This window comes from Helianthus annuus, chromosome 7 (genome assembly GCF_002127325.2).
Source record: "Helianthus annuus cultivar XRQ/B chromosome 7, HanXRQr2.0-SUNRISE, whole genome shotgun sequence".
Taxonomy (NCBI): Eukaryota; Viridiplantae; Streptophyta; class Magnoliopsida; order Asterales; family Asteraceae; genus Helianthus; species Helianthus annuus.
In genome coordinates, this window is record NC_035439.2 from 147,229,241 (window position 1) to 147,254,167 (window position 24,927).

General features: G+C 36.9%; 2 protein-coding genes and 1 long non-coding RNA gene across 3 annotated transcripts; 1 reads left to right on the forward strand and 2 right to left on the reverse strand.

Moving 5' to 3' along the window:
• The first annotated feature begins 441 nt into the window (after positions 1–441).
• Positions 442–1,208, forward strand: LOC110869173 (U-box domain-containing protein 52). The gene is made up of 2 exons (XM_022118465.2): positions 442–903; positions 982–1,208. The coding sequence occupies exons 1-2, from the start codon at positions 457–459 to the stop codon at positions 1,159–1,161; spliced, it is 627 nt and encodes a 208-aa protein (XP_021974157.1). The 5' UTR covers positions 442–456; the 3' UTR covers positions 1,162–1,208.
• Positions 1,209–1,292: 84 nt separating this feature from the next.
• On the reverse strand, positions 1,293–12,079 carry LOC110869171 (LRR receptor-like serine/threonine-protein kinase GSO1). The gene is made up of 2 exons (XM_022118462.2): positions 11,401–12,079; positions 1,293–3,330 (listed from the first exon to the last, which is right to left on the reverse strand). Exons 1-2 carry the CDS (start codon positions 12,020–12,022, stop codon positions 1,532–1,534), a joined length of 2,421 nt encoding a protein of 806 aa, XP_021974154.1. The 5' UTR covers positions 12,023–12,079; the 3' UTR covers positions 1,293–1,531.
• Positions 12,080–24,126: 12,047 nt separating this feature from the next.
• Positions 24,127–24,585, reverse strand: LOC110867490. The gene is made up of 2 exons (XR_002551636.2): positions 24,444–24,585; positions 24,127–24,359 (listed from the first exon to the last, which is right to left on the reverse strand). It is a non-coding gene; the product is annotated as an uncharacterized LOC110867490 (long non-coding RNA).
• Between the last annotated feature and the right edge of the window lie 342 nt (positions 24,586–24,927).

Genomic DNA, 24,927 nt, shown 5'->3' on the forward strand with positions numbered 1-24,927 from the left:
GCCCCCATAGCGCCCAAGAAATGGGGAAGGGGCGCCAACGATGGTGAGGGGACATGATTTGTCATCAAGAATGGTAAAAGCCATTTGAGATGAGATGAAACACACCCAAATCGACTCATTGGTAAGTAAGTGTTCTCAGGGTACCAATTGTTTCTACACACTTTTTTTCTTCATATGTGTACTTGTTTATCTTATAGATGTTTCTTAGTGTTCTAGGGGACATGATTTGTCATCAAGAATCTGTGAAAGCATTCTGAGCGATTATTTCGCAAAAACAACACACCATCGATCCCGTGGTTCGATCGATTCTGTATCACGTGGGAAGTAGCATCAGCTTTAAACATCCTTCACAATGGGAAACTAAAAGCAATCATTCATCGAGACCTAAAACCTGCTAATATATTGCTGGAGATCAAAACCTCAGTGAGCTAAATCAGGGACGTTGGTCTCTCAACAATGCTTCAATCAGACTTCTCTTCCACATCCACCATTTACAAAGACACGAGTCCAGCGGGAACTCTTTGTTATATTGATCCAGAGTATCAACGAACAGGATTAGTATCTCCAAAATCCGATGTATACGCTCTTGGTATGGTGATTTTGCAGCTGCTGACCGCAAGACCAGCAATTGCAGTTACTCATGTGGTGGAAACAGCTCTTGAAAACGATGAGTTAGCTTGTGTGTTGGATCAAGATGCAGGCGAATGGCCGATTGATGAAGCCAAGGAGTTAGCATATTTGGGGTTGAGCTGCGCTGAGCTTCGAAGAAAAGATAGACCAGATTTGAAAAACAAGGTTCTTCCTGTATTGGAACGACTAAAAGCAGTCGCAGATTCAGCTCAAAGATCCACATCCATGACGCGACCCACCCCTCCTAACCACTTCATATGCCCAATACGCAAGGTAAGACTGTGCAATTCTTTCTTTCAGTTTTTATCGAACAACGCTAGTTTTTCATAATATAATGATGTTTTGATCCAGGATGTTATGGTTGATCCATGTGTTGCTGCTGATGGCTACACGTACGATCGCAGGGCGATAGAACAATGGCTTGAAGAGAGTGATAGCTCCCCGATGACTAATTTACCGTTGACGAGTAGGAGCTTAACGCCTAATTACACGCTTCTTTCGGCAATCATGGAGTGGAAATCAACAACCTAACCATTTGAGTGAGAATTTTTGATGCAACCTAATTTTTTTAGGATTGTTTTATGTACATTTATTTGATTTATCTATATATTATATGGACATGTCTTGAACTTTGAGTATGAAAATTTATAAAGTGTACATAGTTTTTTTGGAACGATGATATATTATTATTAGAAAAAGGACCAGCGGGAAGCTGGTTTAACAATCACAAAGAAAGACATAACAAAACAAGCCTACGAGAACCGAACAAAAACACAACAATAAACATAAGCTTTATGAAAAGCAGACTGCAGGGGAACTACAACAAGTGACCTAGGAGCTGCTTTTTTATGGTCACTTAAAAAACATAACACAATAATACTTATACATAACATCATAAACCTTATACCTTGATCAATTTCCTCATGAGACGGAAATACGTGATTCTCCATGATCTATTGAGCATTAATGAAACCACAATGCCCCAAAACCCAATAATAAATCCAAGCGCTATGCTAATAATCAACCCCCAATCTACATTGTGTGATCCACCGTCTTCTTTTTGGTCGCTTGTTGTATCGGGTTTGTCAGCATGTACGCAATCATTACTTAGTGGAGCTCCACAAAGTTTGTTTCCAATGAAACTGGACTCATTGAAGCTTTGAATTTGTGTACCTGTTGGAATTCTTCCAATCAAATTGTTGTAGGACACGTTAAAGGTACCCAAGAAATTCAACCCTGACAAACTCGTAGGAAGTTCCCCAGAAAGATTGTTTACTGATAAATCAAAAGACTCTAGTGATTTCATGTCTCCAATCTTATTTGGTATCTCTCCTGTCAGTTGATTTCTTGAAAAATTTAGTGATTGTAAGTTGTGGAGGGTCGTGAGCTCACTAGGGATCTGCCCAGACAAATTGTTGCTCGATAGGTCCAAAAGCGTGACTAGTCCAAGGATAGATCCATAAGTGTCTTCTCGTCCCTTCATCACCAATGAAGCACCAACAATAAAAGAGCCAACGTCAAGAGGGAATGATAATTGAACCTCTAAATTACTTTCTATGCCGGAAAGCACACTAAAGTTGTTGAAGCATCTAGGAATATTTCCTGAGAGGTTATTATCAGCGAGATCCAAGACTTGAACTTGTGAAAGATAACATAGCTGGTCAGGAGTATTTCCATAAAAATTGTTGGATCTAAGATTGAGAATTTTCAACATAGTGAGTTTTATTCCAATCCATGGTGGAATGATTCCCGCAAGATTATTTCTTCCAAGGTCAAGGACCTTTAAGTATGACAGATTCATTAGGGAAGAAGGTAAGCTTCCTGAAATCATGTTCCCACGCATGTTCAATAATTGCAACAAAGGTACAGAGCCCAATGTTCTTGGAATCTCACCAGACAAATTATTACCACTTAAGTATAAGAGTTTCAAGCTCGACCACTTCTCCCAACACTCTGGAATAACACCCGACAACTGATTAAATCCCAAACTAAAAAATTCGATCTTGTTCACACCGTTGGCACAAACCAAATTATGTACTGATCCCACAAAAGAATTATTTGATAGGTCCAAAATTAATGCAGACGAACCATTTGAGAGAGAAGGTAATTCCCCCCACAAATTATTAGAAACCAAGTTGAGCACATGAAGTGTTGCTGGGATAGACAATAAATTTCCTTGGATATGATTATTTGACAACCAAAGTGCTACAAGATGAGGCATTATTGAACCTAGATTTTTGGGTAATCTACCAGTGAGTTTATTATCGTTGAGCCACAGTTCTTCTAAAGATGAACAATTATAAAGAGAAGGCGGGATGGTACCAATAAGGTTGTTTCCAGCCAGTGAAAGTCTTCTCAGGTTAGTCAGCCTGTGGAATAAGTTGGGAAAGCTTCCACCAAGTTGACAGTTGCGGAGAGAAAGCGTATCAAGCATTGTAAGATTTGCGATGAAGGGTGGAACCCCGCCTTGTAGAATGTTGCCGTTAAGGGAGAGGAAACTTAGCATGGGCAATGAACCAATCCCATCTGGGATCTTGCCGGTCAGATTATTGCTACCCAAGCTAAGGACTTGGAGGTTGGAGCAATTTGTTATGGTGACCGGAATGTTTCCCGTGAAAGAGTTGTTATCTAGCCAAACATCTTGTAATCTAAAGAGACGCCCGATTTCATTTGGGATCTTGCCGACCAGATTATTGAGACTGTAGGTCCCTTTTCTCGGAGGATCGAGAACAAACCTAAACCTTGTTATACAAACTCACTAGCGAGTGCGGAATCCAAGCTAGCGAGCAAACCGAGTTAGTAGCAAGTAGAGAAACAAACACACAAGTTCACCGATTAACACAACTTGTATTAATGCAATGAGGGTTCGGTTACAAGCTCAATGTTTACAGAAATGTTCTATAAACTCTCAAAGTGTGTGAGTGTTCCGGACAGAATGCTCTCAGCCTATCTCTCGGATGTGTGTGTTCTGTCTGTGTGCCCTGTCTAAAACTCAACACTGCATGGGTATATATATACCCAACCCAGCAGGTCTGCTCGAAGGATCTGATAGATGGTCCGAAGGATCATCTATCGAGGACAAAGGTAATCGAAGGATCAGCATTGACCTCGAAAGATCACCTTTCGAGGTCTATCATTCGAACCCTATCTTTCGAGCACCTCGAAGGATCAACAATATCCTTCGAGGCTATCCTTCGATGCAGACAAACATATCAAACATATGTTAACTGTTGGTCAAGTCAATCCGGAGGATGGTTGACTTGGTCAACTTACAGACTACCAAGGACATCGTTTACATACAGACCGAATACAGACAAAGTACAGACACAAGTGCACCAACAAACTCCCCCTTGGCTGTAGCTTTGTCTTTATCTTCTATGGTTGTAGACTCGTCTCGAACTTCGACGGTCTTTGGTCTTCGAGTTATCAAAACTCTGATGTCCTTTCAAGTCTTCAATGTCGGAGGATCTTCAAAGTCTTCACGTCTTGAAAGCAGAGAGTGTATCAACAAACTACCCGTATCATATAGGAAGTGTGTAGACAAACTCCCCCTTAACATAAGCTCCCCCTTGAGTTATGCTCGTGAAAAGACTTTATCTTTATGAAGTGAGATCCTTGTGGTGTTGATGATGGCCAACGGCAACTCGATCATTTTCATCACTTGAGCGCCTTCTCGTCGTGTCTTCATTCCAGAGCTTGTCATCGACCATGTTCTCCTAGCCTTTAGAATCTGCACATGCAAGAAATCTAAACGCGTAATGAGAACAACTGCTTGGAATATAGTATAAACAAATGACACACGAATGACCATGTCATAATCAAACACCGTCCGACAGTTTGAAAGTTTAAATTTGTCAATTTTAGCCTTTTAACTTTCAAACATGCAAATTTCGACCGTTTATGAAGATTTAGTCAATTCGGTTTTCAGTCAGGTTTCAGGTAACGAAGACTTGAGCTCCAACATCGTACGATCGAAAATAAAGCAGAAATAAAATCTTTTTGGCTTTTATAAAGTTTATATTAAAACACACCTAAAATCTTTTTGGTATTTTTGAAGGTAAAAGACAACAATTTAAAATCCTTTGAGTGTTATCAAACGACATCACCGCTAATGTCGTGCTGATATGCACCAAACGACGAAACTGTTTAAAAGAAATAATAAAAGTTAAGCAGTAAATAAATAAATATATACAAACATTCTTTTTGCGAGTTTCGAGGGTAAGAGAATCATATCAGTGTACGGTCATGCCAAAACACTCTTGTTGTTCAATTAGTTAATATTAAGATAAGCATCCTATAACAATTATCGGTATTGTTGTCCACTTAAGCTCAACTTATCAGATGTAATCATGGCGAGGGGATACGTTAAGGTATGATTTATACTTACCGACCGGTGTTCATCCACATCACGACACATTCCCGTATCAAGGTATGCACGAGAGTTCATCTTACCGGTGAGTATACCGATTATCATCTGTTTGACCGTATAAATTGTGAGATACTCACTTATTTTGATTTGAAAACAAGCCCTATGTGATATAATCACTTATTGATGAGGAACTTGATTTTCGTATGCATGAGGGCACAGGTGCAAGTCCGTGAACAGGTCAGTACTTCCGTACAGCAGAGAGACGAACTTGACACCCGGATAGATGTGATATTTTTATCACTTATTTGATTTGGACATGTGATTGTTTATCACTTATTGAGGTCGAATGCAGTATGTAATATGTACACGTATGTATAGTATCATGGAAGATCTAGACTTGCGTCCCCGTTATTTTCCGGTAAAAGATACAACCATGATACCCAGATGATAAGCAGCATAAAGACCGAATATCTCAGAACCTCGGCAATCTATCAAACGAAATTTCGGTACTAAGACCATATGCCAATGAATGGTTCCCACCTGGTCTTCAGTCGATTAAGATTTATATCACCCTGCACACTTTAAAATGATTGTGAGCCTACCGATACATCTTATATAGAGCTGCTTATCGTTTTGCATTTAAGGTTTAAAGAGGTTAGGATAGACCACTGATGTACTATCATTTTCTCTTTTGCTCGCCAGGAAAACTCATTTTTGATTTTCTATTGTTTTTGTGTTTTTGAAATTTTTCGATGTTTTTGGATTTTCAGATTTTTGGATTTACTCCCCCTAAAATCAATAAACTAAGATAAATTTAAAACACACAAAGATATTTTCAAAAATGATTTTCCGATGTTGGTTTACTCTAGTGCTTGACCTTAATGCCGTTTACCAAAATTAAGTTTTATCCGAAAAGATTTAACAAATTTTGGAAAAATGAGTTGGCATGTCGGTAAGCGGTGCGGACCTTGACAACATTGATGAGTTTCATATTGAAACAATCACGTGTGAGGTGATATCCGAGATCAACGTGTCAGGTCAAAGAGTGCTGTTCGAGATAATAATAGTTCACAAAGTAGCTTAAATATCGACAAGTATAGGAGAGATTAAGAATTTAAAGTCGTATCCTGCAACTGTTCCGTGCATTGCAAGGAATCTAAGCACTCCCCCAACTGGATATCCACCCGGTGTGGACTTCAAAGTCGAATTTGCAACTACTGAAAAGTCTCTTGACAGCAACAAAATCATAAACCTCCGGGTCCGGCTGGTCTTCCACATTGTACCAGCGAAGGTCTTTGACTTTCTCTTTCAGAAATGGTGTGCGGATGTTCAATCCACGCCAAGGCATCGACACACATTTCACTTCATTCGTTCCTGTGGACCCGATCAAAAACCAGAATGACCAAATTTTGACACGTTCTTCATTTGGTCGAATTTTGCAACTTCATTCATCCAAATTTTCTTTTTCTTTTCTCTCTCTCCATCAAAGGCAACAATTTCTTCTGTCGCCTATCTTGTGCAAGGACATTCCACTATCAACAATCCTAAGACTATCAATAGGTCCTCCTGGAACTTCCTGCACACTCACTCAGAGATTAGTTGGAGAGAGGGACCCAAGCCATTGTGGTCTTGGGTCTTCCATTTTCATCAATGACAATAACTTCTTGTCTTTGATGGTTTGTAAATTGTGATGGTCCCCCTGATTCAGTAACCGATTTAGGTTTCCATGTCTGTTTTGTTTTATCAGTGTCATTCTTTAAAATTTTAACTTCATTACAGTTTGAAGTTTTTGAATTTGTTGATTTTACAGAAACAGATTGTTTTTGAACCACATCGGTTTTAATTGCTTTTTCAATCCTTTTGACCTGTTGGCGTTTCTGCTTCTTCTCCCTTTCTTTTACAAGTCGGGGATCTTGTTTTGTGGAAATAGATGGCTTACGGTCAGTCTTGCCACGGGGATCATCAACCTTTCCTTTTTGCTTATGAAGATAAGGGCAATTTCGAATTATATGCCCAATGGTTCCACACTCAAAACATGATCTTCGTTCAACATACCTCGAAGAATCATGTGTTCTCTTAGCCGATGATGTTGAACTTTGTGAACCCGAGGTACTAGGCTGTGAACTGTTTTGTTCATTTCTTTTCAAAACAGTAGCTTTCTTGACAAAATCTAAGTTAGATTTATTTTCAAACGTTTCAATTTTGTCCGTTCCCGTCGATTTCACAAAGTTAACATTTTTCTTCTTCTTTTGATTCGGCTTCTTCTGGACTTGAGCCGGTGCCTTTCCTTTGGGCTTGGTGTGATTTTGCTGTTTTGGCATTGCTGGTAATTTCTTGTTGCCAAATTGTTTTCGAACTTCAGCCTTTGGGATTGGAGGACACTGTGTAACTGTAACATGTGGTCCTTTCTTCCCCAAAAACTTACTTGTCGAATTTTCAAAGACTTTATCGATTAAGGATTGATTAACGTTCTTAATAGGAAAATCTTTGTCTGAGTAAATTTTATCATCACCAACCAAAGTGTACAGCAAGGTCACACTCTCCGACTCCTTCTCAGACGAGGACTCAGTTGCAACAGTCTTAGCGGGTGTGGCAGGGGGATCACACAGAATGTGATTCTCAAGAGGTATGTCCTCATTTTTGACTACCGCATCAGACTTTGCTGGAGCAGCATCATCAGATTCATCATCTGAAGAATCAGCATCCTCAACCTCAACTGGAGGATCCTGTTTCTGTTCAGCAGTTACAGATGTATCTGCTGACACATCCGAATCTGAGGATACTTCTTTCTGGTATCCGAGTCCTGCTGCAAACTCCTTCACATCAAGAGGAACAGATGGTTCGAAGAACACTCTATCCTCCTCATCAGGCATGGCATCATAATTGTGTCTGACTGGTGGTGGACATTTTTTGTATCCTATGCATGTGACATCCTTCTTTTCTTTCTGAACGTCAATGATGTGATCCAACACGTAGCTAGAGCTCAAATAGCTGTCTAGCTTGAGTTGGATTGCCTCACTTTCCGTTTTTACACAGACCATTTCTTTTTGCATTGCCTCAAGACGTGAGATGTACAAATTAATGTCCGTTTGTTTTCTGGAAACCATTTTAGTCAATTCAGTTTTATCTTTCTTTAATGTCTCAATCATTGACTTAAATTCCTTTTCATGGTTTTCATAAAACATATTGGCTTCTGTGCATTTTGAAAGATCCACAGTCAACTTCTGATTGTGGATGAATGTCACATCATATTTTTCTTGCAAAGCCTCGTGTTTGCTTTGCAATGCACACCACTCAGCATTCAAGGAACCATGTTTGTCTTGCAAGTCAAACAAACTAGCTTGTAAAGCATCATGTTTGGCTTGCAACTCAGACATGCTTGCCTCAAACTCAGCACATTTAGCCTGCAAGCTATCACAGTTATCACAGTTTACAGCAATGGGTTCATCGACACATACCTGACTTGAAGAACTGTCGACATTAGCCATAAAGGCTGAATGGAGAGAAGACGAAGTACAAGCAGCTCTGATACCAATTGTAGGTCCAGGTTTCGGGATCTATTCCGTGATTTTATGTTTATGTTCAAAGATGGAAGAGATAAGAGAGATGATAACAAACAAACTTTGTATTAATCCGGTAGTAAACATTACAAGTCGACCCGATTACATGGAATCCGAACTAATACCAAAGAAGTATACATCCGGGGAGAAACCAAGTGGTGATTTCTCCCGGTGAGGTCCCAGACCTCCTCACACTCTCTTGCACACACTTGTGCTCTCACTCTTGTGTTGCAAATGACAAAGTGTTGGTATTTATACCAAAACACAGGCTGCAGGTCGAAGGATCAGACTGACTGGTCGAAACATCATCTATCGATCAGACAGTCTTCGAAAGATACACACATACCTCGAATGATATCCTTCGAGGTCCATCCTTCGATGGGTATCTTTCGAGCTCATCGAAGGATATTCATAATCCTTCGATGCCTTATCCTTCGACACCAATAACAACACAGCAACTTTGTCTAGCAACACACACACACAGTCAAACCAACAACCCTCTCGTTTGACCACTTCAAACGAGCGGGTCTATACACGTTCGTTTGACCGTTTCACCAACTATTACAAATTCAGCATAAAATAAAGCTAATCTATTCGACAAGCATCGGACACAAAATCTGCATCAACAAATTCCCCCTTGTCCGTTGCTGTCGAATGCTGAAAATGCAATTGCAATCATCGATCTTCAGTCAAGTAATCATCTTCTGTGTAAACAAATTCCCCCTTGACAGATGATCCAGGTAAGTAGTATCTCGACGCTCATTGTATAAAGCTTCCCCCTCAGAGTACGCGCATCCGTGTTTGAGTGTTGTGCAATTTCCTCAAAGGACTCAATTGACCGATCTTCCGCTGATCTTCCAATACTCCAACCGGCATTTGATAAGGGTTCCAATCTATAACAACTGCATCAAGTCTTGATCTTTAAGCATACCTATGATTGCGTTTAGAAATTTACCGAAGAAATACCGAAGAAATTCAACATATGAAAATTTTTATCCCCCCCATTTCTTTGGCAAAATCTCTAAACCTTAACAGATTCTTTCCACTTCAAAGAAACTGTCGTCAAATATTCACCAATTCCCTCCACCAAGCGGAACTGTTGTGTTTGGCCCATAATAGTCACGTTACCATTTTTGCCATTGCATTGGTAACCGTGACTTCCCCACAATTTTTCAAACATCAAGTTTTCATCATCTCTTGTGTTCATCATGTTGCATCACCCCGCGTGTTCCCAAAGCCCGTACGAGTTTTGATGTTGACATTTTGAAGCCCGGTTTGAATAATCCTTGCGAACACCCGACCCGACTCCAAGTGAATTAAATGATTAACCCCAACAAACTGTCTGAGCTCACAAAATTCCACAACATCTGGATCCTTCAAAACATCTGCATCAAACGAAAGATAAACACCAAGACAGCTTCGAAAGATGATCTTTCGTAAGTCTTTCGAGCGCATGTCACATATCTTTCGAGCATCTTTCGAGCACATGTCACAGATCTTTCGAACACCTTTCGAAGTTGGACATGGCTGATCCTTCGTACACTTCAGAGTTGATCCTTCGAAGTCTTTTTGATCCTTCGAAGAACTGATGATCTTTCGAGCACTCCTGTTCATCTTTCGAATCTCCCTAATCGAAGGATGATCTTTCGAGATCGAAAGTTATCTTTCGATGGTTCTGACACAAGCACAGAAAGTACGACAGTTTGGTGAAAAGTTGATGTGGTAGGTGACCAACTTTCGGCAAAAGAGTATGATCTGACAACAACTTTTCCCAAACAGATTTGACTTTCAAAATAATACCCAAATAGGAATCCTTCGAAGCATGAAAATTTCGAAATTTGAATTCTGTTTGATCCTTCGAAAACTGTTCAATCTTTCGATGGACAAACAGCATCCTTCGAAATTTGAAGCTGTCAAGAACATCAAGAACACGGAGGACTGTTCATCTGCAGATCTGACGAAAACACTTCACGAAAATCAGTTTCTGATGATGATAACTTGAATGTTTTAGAGAAAAACATAAAACCAAACCCGGTTTAGCACAGATCTGGATATCCGGGTCCAGATCTGGGTTTTTCTCATTTTCACCTTTTTACATCTTGAACAAAAACCCACAAAAATCACAGATCTAGAGCACATGTGACTTAGTAAACGGTTAGTTTTACTAAATCGGGCACCATGGCTCTGATACCAATTGTAGGTCCCTTTTCTCGGAGGATCGAGAACAAACCTAAACCTTGTTATACAAACTCACTAGCGAGTGCGGAATCCAAGCTAGCGAGCAAACCGAGTTAGTAGCAAGTAGAGAAACAAACACACAAGTTCACCGATTAACACAACTTGTATTAATGCAATGAGGGTTCGGTTACAAGCTCAATGTTTACAGAAATGTTCTATAAACTCTCAAAGTGTGTGAGTGTTCCGGACAGAATGCTCTCAGCCTATCTCTCGGATGTGTGTGTTCTGTCTGTGTGCCCTGTCTAAAACTCAACACTGCATGGGTATATATATACCCAGCCCAGCAGGTCTGCTCGAAGGATCTGATAGATGGTCCGAAGGATCATCTATCGAGGACAAAGGTAATCGAAGGATCAGCATTGACCTCGAAAGATCACCTTTCGAGGTCTATCATTCGAACCCTATCTTTCGAGCACCTCGAAGGATCAACAATATCCTTCGAGGCTATCCTTCGATGCAGACAAACATATCAAACATATGTTAACTGTTGGTCAAGTCAATCCGGAGGATGGTTGACTTGGTCAACTTACAGACTACCAAGGACATCGTTTACATACAGACCGAATACAGACAAAGTACAGACACAAGTGCACCAACAGAGACCCAAGTCAAGGACTTGGAGGTTGGAGCAATTCGTTATGGTGGCCGGAATGTTTCCCGTGAAAGAGTTGTTATAAAGATATAGTTCTTGTAATCTAAAGAGACGCCCGATTTCATTTGGGATCTTGCCGACCAGATTATTGAAACCCAACTTAAGGAATTGGAGGTTGGAGCAGTTCATTATGGTGGCTGGAATGTTTCCTGTGAAAGAGTTGTAAACGAGACGTAGTTGTCGTAATCTAAAGAGACGCCCAATTTCAGGTGGAATTTCACTTGAAAATGAGTTGTTAAAAAGCTGAATGACCCTGAGAAAGCTTAGATTTCCGATGGAAGGAGACAACGTACCAATCAAGCCTCCAGATGAGAGGTTCAAGTGGGTGACTCTTTGGTGGTGAAGGCTGCATGTAACACCTTGCCATTGGCAGAAATCAGTGCTGGAATGGTTCCATGAGGTCAAGAGACCTTGAGGGTCACCTTTAATCGTGGATTTAATAGCAAGCAATGCTAGACGATCAACAACGTTGGTGCCGTTCAGTGCTGGTGCCTTGTGAATGGGTGTGGAAAATGCTGCAAGGTGTGTCAGGAAGAGAAATGATCGCAAGAAAAGCAACCATTTGGCACTCATTTTTGGTAATGAATTTTGTGGTATCTTTATAAGTTTTTGCGACCTTATACTTATACAGAAGAGGAGTGTCGATAGTGGAACTTTCTTTTCCACGGGCATGGTGATGGGTGTGGAAAACGCTGCAAAGTGCATCAGGATGGCAATGATTGCAAGAAAAGCAACCATTTGGCACTCATATTATTCTAATCTTTTTGCGACTATATATACGAACATCTTTTGTGTTTTTTATTCGTTCCTATTTCTTCATGATAATTTGATAGTAAAATAATTAACATATATGTCTCCTTCTTTTGTTTATTCAATCAGTTATTTGATCGAGAACATATTCAATGAATAAATAGAAAATAGTGACTAACTTTATCTAGTTAAAGTGATAAAAAATGATGTAATTGGCTTCACAATTTCCATGCGTCTCACATACGGTGATAAAGGTAATAACCAAAGACCTATTATTGACTTGGCTTTTCCTTGCACATAATATGATTAAAAATTACTATTTTTTTCTCTATCATTTTTAATTAAATACTATTTTTTTATACCTTTATCATTATATTTTCTCTCTCATCCACTCACAATCACTTTAAAAAAATATTTAAAAATTATAAAGGGGTACACAGTGTTCCCGTATATTTCTCTCTCTTTCACTCACAACCACTCACAACCATTCCTTATAACATAAGTAACTCACTCACATAATTTAACAACTTTTGTTAAAATGAGTAGGGTTGTTCAAGGTCTGATTTTAATGGTTTTTAAGTTATAGCGTGAATCAGACCGTTATTTTTAATTGTCAAAAATAGAAACTGGACCGTTGAGACTTAAAACCGAACCAAGCCGAAAAGTTACTAACATTGAAAATTGAAAAATAAATGAGAACACTTTATAAAAAATTATATATAATATATAAGATAAAATGAAAAATAAAATTACTAAACAATGTATAATTTGATTTTTCTTACCCTCTCAATTTCAGGAATTAGAAAACTAATGTAACAGTTAGCAGTGCAAAAAAGGTAAAATAGTTGTGCAATCGGGATTTAGTTATTAAACCAAGATATATTAATAACTAGAAGTACAAATTTATTCTGAAGTTATCAATCAAGATAAAGGGAGAGGATTAAATAAGAAGATTGGTTTGGGTAAGAAGTGCAGGAAACAATAATAGAAGGACATGTGAAAAATAACAAAAAATACAGGAAGGGGCATTTTAGTCAATCTCAGCTCATCTTCTTTCTTTCTCTTTCTCTACATATTCAAAACCCAACATCTTCAAAAATCTATCATCTTCAATATTTTCTTTACTTTCTCTCTCTCTATAATCACTACATTCTTCATCAATCAATTATTTAAACACTAAATCAACGTGTTCTTCAACTTTTTTGAAGAAACCTAGTTCAATTTCACACAATTTTCTCATTTTATTTCCTTGTGTTTTTTAAGGGAATTAATCAACTCATTCGATTGTTAGTGTTTCTAGCGTTAAGTTTCGCCAATCGTTGAAGATATCCTAAGAAATCGGCTTCAATATGTGTAAGAAATCTTAAGAATTTCGTCAATCATTGCGTTTTACAATAGGGGTTTTTGAATTGCGTTTCATGTTCTAGGTTTTCGAATTACGTTTTACGATCTGGGTTTAACCTTTGTGAATTGCGTTTACAACCTGGCTTTTTGAATTGAGTTTTATGATCTGGGTTTTACCACTGTGAATTGCATTTTACGACCTGGGTTCAACAATTGGGTTTTATGATCTGAGATTTTATCATTGTGAATTGTGTTTTACGACCTGAGTTTTAACATTGCATTTTACGATCTGGGTTTTGTTATTGTTAATTGCGTTTTACAAACTGGGTTTTACCATTGTGAATTGCGTTTTACGATCTGGGTTTTACCATTGTGAATTGCGTTTTACGACCTGAGTTTTTTAATCGCGCACTTTACGATCTGGGTGATCCAATTAGCAATAGTATAGTGGTTTTAAAGATAAAAAACACTCATTTTTATGGTGCAATTTTTATTAAAACGTCATATGAAAGAGTTATTAAATCTAACATCCATTGGCCTACAAACTTTAACAGCCAATCAAAACACTCAAAATTGAATAGTTAAACCTACTCACATAAATTTTTTAATAAATTATAAAATAATACTACTAGGGTTTACTAAAACTAAAAGTAAACCATATGGGTTATATGGTACTTATACTAATACTTTAAGGGAATATTTTATATTTTAGAAATAGTCAAACGGAAGATAACATAAATGTTTATATGCAATAGAAGCTTGTACACATAGCTTTAAGACTTGTAAATATAAATATAAAAAAATAAAATAGTGGATGCCAAATGGCATCCACCCATTAGCCTACAAAATCTAACAGCCAATCAAAATACTCAAAATTGAATAGTGAAACCTATTCACATAAATTTTTGATAAATTTTAAAATAATACTACTAGGGTTTATTGGAACTAAAAGTAAACCGTAAGGGTTATATGATACTTATACTAATATTTTAAAGGAATATTTTATAATTTAGAAATAGTCAAACGGAAGATAACGTAAATGTTTATATGCACTAGAGGCTTGTACACATAGCTTTAAGACTTGTAAAAATATAAAAAAATAGTGGATGCCAAATCATATCCACCCATTGGCCAACAAACTCCAACAGCGAATCAAAACACTCAAAATTGAATAGTGAAACCTACTCACATACAAATTTTGCTAAATTATAAAGAGGAAATAAGTTAGAATAAATGTTAGATAGGTTTAATATGTGGGCTCCAATTACATTTCTATTAAAAATTAAGACCCAATTTAATTTACTTAAACGTAATATATAATAGAAATATAAATAGTTAAATATATGAAAAATAAACAATTTTAAAAAATAAAAATATAATTTAATTTTACGATCCAGTTCGGTTTTTTGTGGACGGTTTTGGTTATAAACTGTAAACCCGCGCGTTCACTACGGTTTGAATTTTTTAAACCGGTCGACCGAAATAGCCAGTTTTTGGTATAAACTGTAAACGAAATCGTTCACTATGTTTTTACTATGTTTTGAACTTTTTTAAATCTGGCCGACTTAAGCTTAAGAAAAAAAGCGATCGTGAAACCAAACTAATAGCTGGTTTGGACGGTGAAACCAAACCTATGACCAGTTTGGATGGTTTAACAGTTTCAAACCAAGTCGTGAACACCCCTAAAATGATATTCATGTCATTCGAAGCACCATTAAAATGATGAAACATTAGTTGGATTACCTTTTGATGAGTTTTAAAAATTACCATTAATGTTATTCTATGATATATTTATTGTTAGATTAGATAGAAGTAGTAATAAGGCCTACGCGTGTTACAACGCAGGTACATCGCAAATATTAAATGGGATCAGTGCAAGCGTTATGTAATGCGACAACCATATCAAAATACATGTTTTGACGTATCCGATATAACTCAATATAACCTATATAAGCGTTGTGGTTGGATAAAAAGTAAAGTTAATCGAATTTATACCGTATAAAAGATTTGAAATCGAAACCAGGTTGGTTCGTTTAGTGGGGGACCACCTAAACACCACACCGTCCTTACATTTGTATCAAGTCTTAGCGGCGTCAAAACATACAATAACTTGTACGTCAAAACGACCAACTGAAAATGTCCATAAAAATAAGTATCGCTTGTCACACACCGCAAAAGGTGGAATCACTGGCGATGTAACATGAAAGGTTTTCACAGCTAATAGTCACAAAGGCATACTAACAATTGCCAACATAATGTTGGTGAGGAACACGGTTTAGATCGATAAGTAATTAAAGCATAAACAATGTCTTGAAAACCGTTTGCATGAAAAAAGTGTTATTCGTGAATGACCAAATCAAAGTCTAGCAAGGACTATGACCAATGTGACAATATGAGCCAATAACCAAATCTTGACTGAGAATGCTTGTCCTATCGTATCCAATACAATATAATCGTTTCGGAAATTTCGAACACCCTTGTCTTAACCGGGTTAGCGCTACTAACCAAAGGTGGGGCGTCAACCCTATAGGACAATTCATGATATTCTATGGTTAAGTCCATAGCTAAGGGTTACAGTTCATTAAACACGAGGGCTTTCCTGAGCTATCGAAACATTGATCGATAATCATAATACTCGTATTCATATAATAGGTACAACAAGAATCAACTAACATGAAGTTTAAATCATTTCTTATAAAACCGTATGCTTTTTCCCCAAATTTAGTAAACAATAAAGGAGGGGTCGTGATTACTGATCTGGAAATCCGTGTGTAAAAGCTAGCGACACAAAATGTAACGCCTCGTATTTTTGTATTTCTATTTTAAAATTGTTCGTATTCGTATTCTAATTTTAGAAACCTTACTGTCACACACTGATATTTCCACGTATTACCAGTGGGTTTGGTGGGGAGTATGGTGACGTAGTTGATATCATCATAGTCAAACAACACAATTTAATGCACAGCGGAAGCAAAAAGATAAGTATATTACAAACCGAATGAGAGTATCAAAGTATTACAAAAGGTATGTAAAGGATCCACAGGCGGATCAAATAAAAGAAAACTGTTCAACAGACTTTAGGCATCTAGAACTTGCAAGATTCCCTATTAACGCCCTGAGCTCCCAGCCAATTACGTACAGTACCTGTCACTTAACCTTTTTGGAAAATACGTCAGTTTACACTGGTAAATACAATTTAACTGACTCATTTTGAAAATGTTTAAGAAAATTGATTTGTATGCACAAGGCACAAAAATTCTTTTATAACTTGGGACAATTTTATTAATAAAAATCTTGTATCCGATTTACATGTTTGTCTAACATTTACGGCCGGTGATTATACAAACCGATCAAGATTAATAGACACACCACAAATATAATCTCACAAGAAGACACCCTTATGAGTGAGTATATCTTTTACATACGCAACAGGAGGTGTTATGCCTACACCTTGTGCTTAAGTTGTGACCATTCACTTTTTAAATGAGCCAAGGATATCCAGGACACGGTCATTAACCCCTAATGTTATTTGTTATCAAGCAATACAGATTAAAACGGGATTATGCAATTTAATCATCTCCGATTAAAAGGTTTCTACACCCGACCAAGCGGTATTTTTATAATACCGTATCCCAAGCCCGTATAAGGGAAAATAAGTTAAAAGTATTTACTTGAGCTAGCAATGCAATTTATACTCAGCCGTATATTCTAATCAGCAAGCACAAGTACTTCTACTGGGCTCATCAGTCATTGTCATCGGCCCATTCGATTGTTGATTTTGAATCGAGTTATTCATCCGAACGAACGAGGCCACGAGTCTTCGGCACGAGTCCTAGATCGATTCAACCGTCGCACACTTTCACGTATTCAGTTCGTTTAAACTGATCGTTTGTTTGTTTTGATAGCAGGTGATTCAAGATATACAAGGTGCAAATATCAAGACACAATTCGAAGATGTCGGGCCTTGGCGAAGAGTTTTACAACACATTTTATAACGCATACACTTCTGAAAAACACAGTTGTGAAACAAGTAACGTGTCGAGGATAGGCCTTGAAAACTCGGGTTGTCACAGGATCAACGGTGGCCAAACTTTTACAAGTTGGGATTATTGGTGGGAATTTTTATAGTTGGGATTATTATCGGTCAACTGGTGAAACTTAAGATTATTAAAATCCAATAACCCTATATAATAACACAAGTAGTAGTTATAAATAATTAAATTTAAATAAAGTAGGTCCGGTAAGTAAATTACTATGATATTACTATCATTAGAACCACAAATGAAACCAAATATCATACTTGGAGACTATATCAATAAATAGTTGGAAGGCCCGCACGTTGCAGCGGGTGTCCCGATTAATATCAGATTCAATTATGTCTATTACGAACGACAACTGATATTCAATACATGAATTTATGTAAGTTTCATATATTTTCTATTGTGTACCTCAACAACGGCATCAAAGGAAGATAAAAGAATTTGAAGTTTTACACATCCATTTTCATCGTAAAATTCTAAATCTCTACTACATCAAGGTACATTGAAAGTCAAGTCAACTGGAGTCTACATGAATAGACATATTTGACAAGATCCTCAAAACGTTTCAACTCTTTAACACACTCTGAAACTGTCAAATTGATTCGATAAATAAGGTTAAGATCTCAAGCACACTGACATCCATCGAATTGATATTGACCTCAACTACACATAGAATACTTGATTAAGCAAAAATAAAGCATAAAAACCCATATATGAAGTAAATATTAGAATATTGTTAAACAGAAATATAAAGCAGTTCTACAAAAATGAATGTTACCCCCAAATGTCAACCAGAACATAAAAATAACCTACAAAAGTTGAAGACAACCATAATCCAAATTGCAGATACTTTGAGAACATAGTGTAGACAAAAAACATATCACAACCTCCTTCCCCTTCTCCCATTTTTTCAACGAGTGCTATCTCTTGGAATTGGTGTCACGTCCTCTGTCATCATCAAAACATACAACTTACTTATTAGCTACTCCTTAAACATAAATAAAAGTTCTTCAAAGAGCAAAAGTAACAAATACAAAAATTCGTATATAAAAAATATAGAATATAAGCATACCAATGTGACCAATCTTCATGCCAGAACCAGCAAGAACTCCGAGGGCAAACTATGCACCTGGACCGGGTGTCTTTGTCTTGTTACCTCCAGCTGCCCATAGTTTTATGTGGAGGGCATTGATTCCAAGCTCCAGTTGTTACAACACAAATTTGTTAGTTGTAATGTATCAAACAAAAACAAACTGCTATGATTACCATATAGCAAGACACTAAAAGAAACAAGTAAAAAACTTGCATCTTGTTGAAACATCTTGTGCAGCAAGCATAGCTACTTATGGAGACGACTCATCTCTATCAGCCTTTTCCTTCATTCTAGTTAATGAAAAAAATAAAAAGGATAGTAGATAAATATTAAGATATAAAAACTATAAACCAAACACTCAATAGTATTTAAATTACAGTAAATATCTTGTGGAAAAAATATTAAAACTACAAACTACTAACCACTTTCGAAAAAAAATTTGTTGAGAAAAAGCCTAGACAAATAAACTTAATTCATGTTCTCTTTGCAATGGATCAAAAAAACAATGTGCATGTAATTATATCTAACAGTATGAACAAAATGAAACATTGCTCGCAAAAAAATTGAACATACAACACATGTTCCTAGCGGAATATATATTATATACACATGAGTGTTTTTAGCATTTACTTAAGGGTTTTAACTTCAATATGAGTTACGGCTTTTGGTTTGTATATAGATTAGACCGTGGGGTATGGTGGGGCTTGGGTTGGGGCTTGGGTTGGGCATTGGTTGACACATGGAATGGGTGGCAGATATGGGCTAAACCCACATTCAACACGGTATGGTGGGGCGTGGGTTTGGTGGGCTTCGTGGGGTGACCGGCGGGGCTGACCCACTGGGCTATTTCAATATTATTTAAAACAACAAATTTAATTTTTTAAAGATTTTTAAATAAAGAAAATTACAAAAGAAAAAAAAATCCTAACTTTTATATTTGTTTTTTATCTCTTCTCTCAACGCCAAGACTAGTTCTAACTCGTTACCCTGTAGGTGATCAATCGGCTGGGATAGAATTTTCAAATCATCCCGCCTTTGTTTCAGGGCATCTCTAGCTTCTTTACTCCTTCGTATTTCGGCCTGGTCGCTGTATATTCCCCTACGCGAGCCAGAACTCCCAGCTGAAGGCGATGCCGTATCAGATCTAGATTTTTGAGCACGCCTTCTTGAGGCATTTCTTCCATGCTCAGGCCGGTTTGGGCTTGGCGAATCATCCAAAAGGTCCTCAAACTCTTGATCTCGTGCATCAGATTGGGCTTGGGACGAGGCCCTTGACCTTTTGGAAGACGAGTTAGTTTCGCTACCAATGGGGATAGTCGCCCACTTTGGATGGAATTTACAAATCTCCCAACAATGCATGAAATGAAAGTCGGTCTTCATATTTGATTTGAATGTGACCACTGCATTTGTCAAAATGTCGGCTTCGGTTTCACCACTTTTAATAATGTTGCGAATTTCCTATTTTAATAATAAAAAATTAATATATTACAAACTTATTTAAAAAATAACCATTCCATTAATAAAAACAAAGGTTAAGAATACCTAAAGTTGAATGTTGAGATTGTTCACACCAATCCCTCGCCAATGCAACTTCTTCAGTATAGACCCATTTTTGTTGTTTTCGTTTGGCGGTTTCAACTACTTTATCCTCCTCGGTTTTTTTCTTATGACTTTTCTTTTTGATGGGTTTCGATGCGGAAGGACCATCATTGGGTGGTTGAGTTTCGGGAACAGATTCGTTTTGTGAAAGGTCGATGGAGGTTGGTGAAAGGTCGATGGGCGATTGTGAAAACGGGGTAGGTATCGAATCGTCGGTGTGTGGGAAGTTAGTAAATAAACGATTCCCGATATACGATGCATAACCCGCCATGTCAGGCATAGGAGAGTGTATGAAAAATGGACGAGCTATTGGACGAGTGGGTGGTGGGCTAGGATTATTTTCTTGGAATCCATACGGGTTGCTCGGGTCAAAAGGACAGTTGTAAGGATGCATTTTTTTCGTTTTGTAGAAGGAGAATTGAAGATGTATAGAAGATGTGGTTGAATGTGGTAAAAAATGGAAGAAAAATGTGAGTTTTATAGTGAAAAAATGGAAGAAAAAATTATTATTTTTTTAAATATAGCCGTTGGCCAACGGCTAGCCCAACGGCTCTTTTCTTTTGGCCATACACAGCCCGCCATGTCAGCTCCCTTCCCCCGCCCCACGCCCGGCTGGAAACCCAAGCCCCAAGGGCCACGCCCCAACCCAAGCCCCATACCCCATGGCCGTTGTGCAAAGCTAAACCCTTCAAATACTAATAGTTAATTTCCTCATCAATTCAATAAATGATGGCCTTGATGATCATTACTTATTAGTACCCATAACTTTTTGAATTATTTCTATTTAAAAAGGTGCCAAAATCCCTAAAATGCCCCTAAAGTGTCTTAAATTTTTTCGGACAATGTGCAAGTTTACCCTCTCTAAAATAGGCCTTGGCTCTCTTGTACATGTTGCTTAAAAATATGTACACAATGTAAAATTACTATAATGGTAGAAAACTTATTTATAGTCCATATAAATCTATTTATTATATTTATACATACTATTAAATCATGAAAATCCCAAATGTTGCATGTCTAACATTTATTTAATAAATTAATTTCTTTAATTATTATAAAAGTTTTATTTATTTCCTTAATTTAATTCAATTAATGGAAGATATAAGTGGGCATGGATTCCATGGATGAAATGTCTAGATTGCCCTCAAAGTGTCTTAAAACTTTGGAGAATGTCCAAGTTTTCCCCCTCTAAAATGGTTTGCTTCATTTGTACATGGTGCTACAAGATTTGTACCTAGGCAAAATTACGAAAAGGGTAAAAAACCCAGTTGTGGTGGGGCTGTCTATTTTGTTGCCTCATAGTTGCGGCAGAAAACTCGTAGTTAGGCATTTTAACTTGGCCCTTCATATGTCATCTTAAAATTTGATGAGAATTTACCTTTTTGTGCACAAAAAATGCTTTATATAGTAATAATAGTGCGGAACTCGCGTGTTACGACGGAGATGTCAATGCAGGATGGGAATATAATTTAAACCTTAAATGTTAAAAATAAACCATATATAATTTGTGTGTACGTGTGTGGATACGCTCCCGCGCTTCACGACGAGATAATTTTTAATTTTTAACGGTAATTTTAAGGTTAATTTGTTGAAGCACGATAGTAGGAGTGAGTAGTTGTGGTGGTTTGTTGGCGACGACAAAGAACCCATGGGAAGAAACGGTGGTGCGAATGATGGTGAAAGTGGTGTTTCGACAATGGCGTTAAATAGAGATAAATAGTTTGCATCTTAATTCTCAAATAATATTAAATACATTAATAATGCTAGAGTGAATACAAATTTTAGCTTTGTCTCCTCCTAAGTCTCAAATAATATATTTAAATAACATTAGAGAAGTTGATTAACTTATAATCTTTTAAACTTCTTCTTTAATTATTCCATATGTTATATTTAGTGAAATCCATCACTTGATAAAAACAATATACTTGTAAAATATTTATTTATAAACAGTAAGGATTAATAAAGACACTACTATGTCCTCATCAAAAGTAATCTAGCCATATAATATTAAAATTAAATAGAAAATTCTTTTATCTTTCAAAAACACACATATTGAGATAAATGATCAAGCCCTACTTCTATTCTTATTTTACATCCATTTTTGTACACATAAAAAATCACCACTTGCAAATCATTATTTATTTTCCACCTCTCTAATTTAATTTTCCACATACCCATTACCCATGATTGGCCATCATCCCCACCTGCTATGCAGCTAGAATAAAAATACACGCAATAAATAACATCACAATGTTGAAACAATCTAAAATGCTATTTATAAATATCATATAAAAACAGGGCAGTAATGGTAGTTGTGATATAGTAAAAAGGTCTAGCATTATGTTTGTGCTGAAGACCTATCTACAACTTGATGGTCCTTTAGAAGCTAAGATAACCATACAAACTATTACCCATCCCGAAACCATTCAATACACATTATATGTATATATTCTTAAAAAAAACTAAAAATAACAAGTTTCTGTTACTGATGTAATTTGCTTGCAGATCTTCTATGATTCTATAAAAAAAAGAATATTCTCACTTGCTGCTGCATTAAGAAAACAAACAAGTCATTTAGCAAATCCAATTCCTCATATTTCTTACCTAGTTTCTTCTTCAAAACAAATAAGTTTACGATTAGTTTAAGATTTCAATGTCTTACCTTCTTGAAAGGCGGCAGTATGCAGTGGTGTTTAGATGGTTTCACGTGATGCGAGGTTGCTGAATGAATGGGAAACATGAAGAAAGGATTCAACATATCCATCGTTGGTTGCAAGTTTATCGATTAAACGTTGGTATCATGCCTACGATAAGCTATGGGAGAGAGATAGGGAATTGATGATCAATTGTTAGGGAGAGCTTTGTGTAGTTGTGAGTTGGAGCAAAGGTTTAGCGCTGAACAACCACAAATATCCGATAGATGTTTGTGTGTTATTAGAAGATAGTCGAAGAATGGAGATCATGGGATTCTAGATGACAACTTGAGAAATAAAGAATTATTATGTTCTTTTGAAATATTCTTTTTCCTATGACTTATATAATTTTGATTTGATAATGAGATTTATGGCTCTTTACTTCCATCCGTTACAAAACTCTTCCAATAATGTAGAGTAAATTAATCATTTAATGTTTTCTTTTGCAAAAGGAATTCTTAGGTTTCAATGATGGAGGTGGTAACTTACATGGTTCAATCAAAGAGACAATAACCACTCTTTGAATTCTTTTTTATTATCTACTAGCCTAAGATCCCGCGAGTTTCGCGGGTGGCTTAACACAAACATAAAATATGTTCTGGCATCGAAGCCCATGTAGGTCATCACTTTTGTTCTAGGCCTTTCCAAACTTAGGCTTCACGTCTAAGGGTTGAAACAGGTCCCAAACAGACAATAGACGTCCCTAACCGGTACAAACCCATAACCGAACAGAATGATCACTTCCCTCTCCAAAAACCTATTACATACCAGCGAACATTTAATAGATTAACGAAAGGTCATGGTTTTCATCTTTTGATTGACATCAAGTTTATATAAACTTCAATATCTAAATTCTTATTTAAATTCATATTAGTTCATACAGACAATGTTAACCATTGAAGCCATAGAAAAGCATTTGGCAAGCATATTTTAGTCCAATCCATTTGCCAAAATCTACAAAAATTACTCACTTCAGTGTTAACAATTCAACAATAGAAGGAAAACGACACACCAAACTCTTCAGAAAAACATAAAACCAACAACAGAAGAAAAATGATACACTAAATGATTTAGGAGAACACAAAGTTTTCATTCATGCATATATACAAACAGCTGGGGTGCATGTTATAATCCAATCCATCAAAGGCCAAAATAGGATAAATAAAGTCTCCATAACAGTAGGCATACATAAACAAAAAAATTACATTCGAGCATATATACAAACCCTTAGATGGCTGTTATTAATACCATTTGACATAGTTACTTTAGCATTTTTCAATCCAAACAAACTTCTTTGATATGAGAAAGTAGCTTACTTATGTTGTCTTCAGTAATGCCAAATCCTCAACACCAGAAGTTGCCCGCAATGTGCCCTCTTTATTCATGATAACCTGGGTTGCATGTCTCATATTAAGTTTTCCAAGAAAAAAAATAACTGGAACATACTTGGATTGAACTTTGGTCTAGGGGCTAACCTTGAGATATAGCAATAACGATGTGCTTAGAAGATGTGTAGATTGAATTCATAAAAGGCAGTCTTTTTCCCTATAATAAGCTCTCCTAAACTGAGAAGTTAGGTTCCCAAGCATGAAGACATGAAACTAAAATATGAAACTAAAACCTTTGAAGAATTACTAAAAATCATAATCATATGTTTTGTAATAATTACTAAAAATGAATTTAAATAGGAATGCAATATCTATACCACTGAGGCGTACGTATAATATCTATACCTGAGGCGCTGCTTTGTATACGATTTTCCTCCGTTCCGCCTTGAGGCGTGCCTCAGTACCGACGCCTCAGCCGTTTTTTTAAACCATGGCCTAGATCGGGTCAAGTTTTAATTTCCGATCATGGAAAAAGTGCTCAAAGGAAACATTAATTGGTCCTAGATTTGTAAAGATTGTATTTTATAGAGTAAAAAACATCTTAACATATGTATTTTAAAAAATAATATTA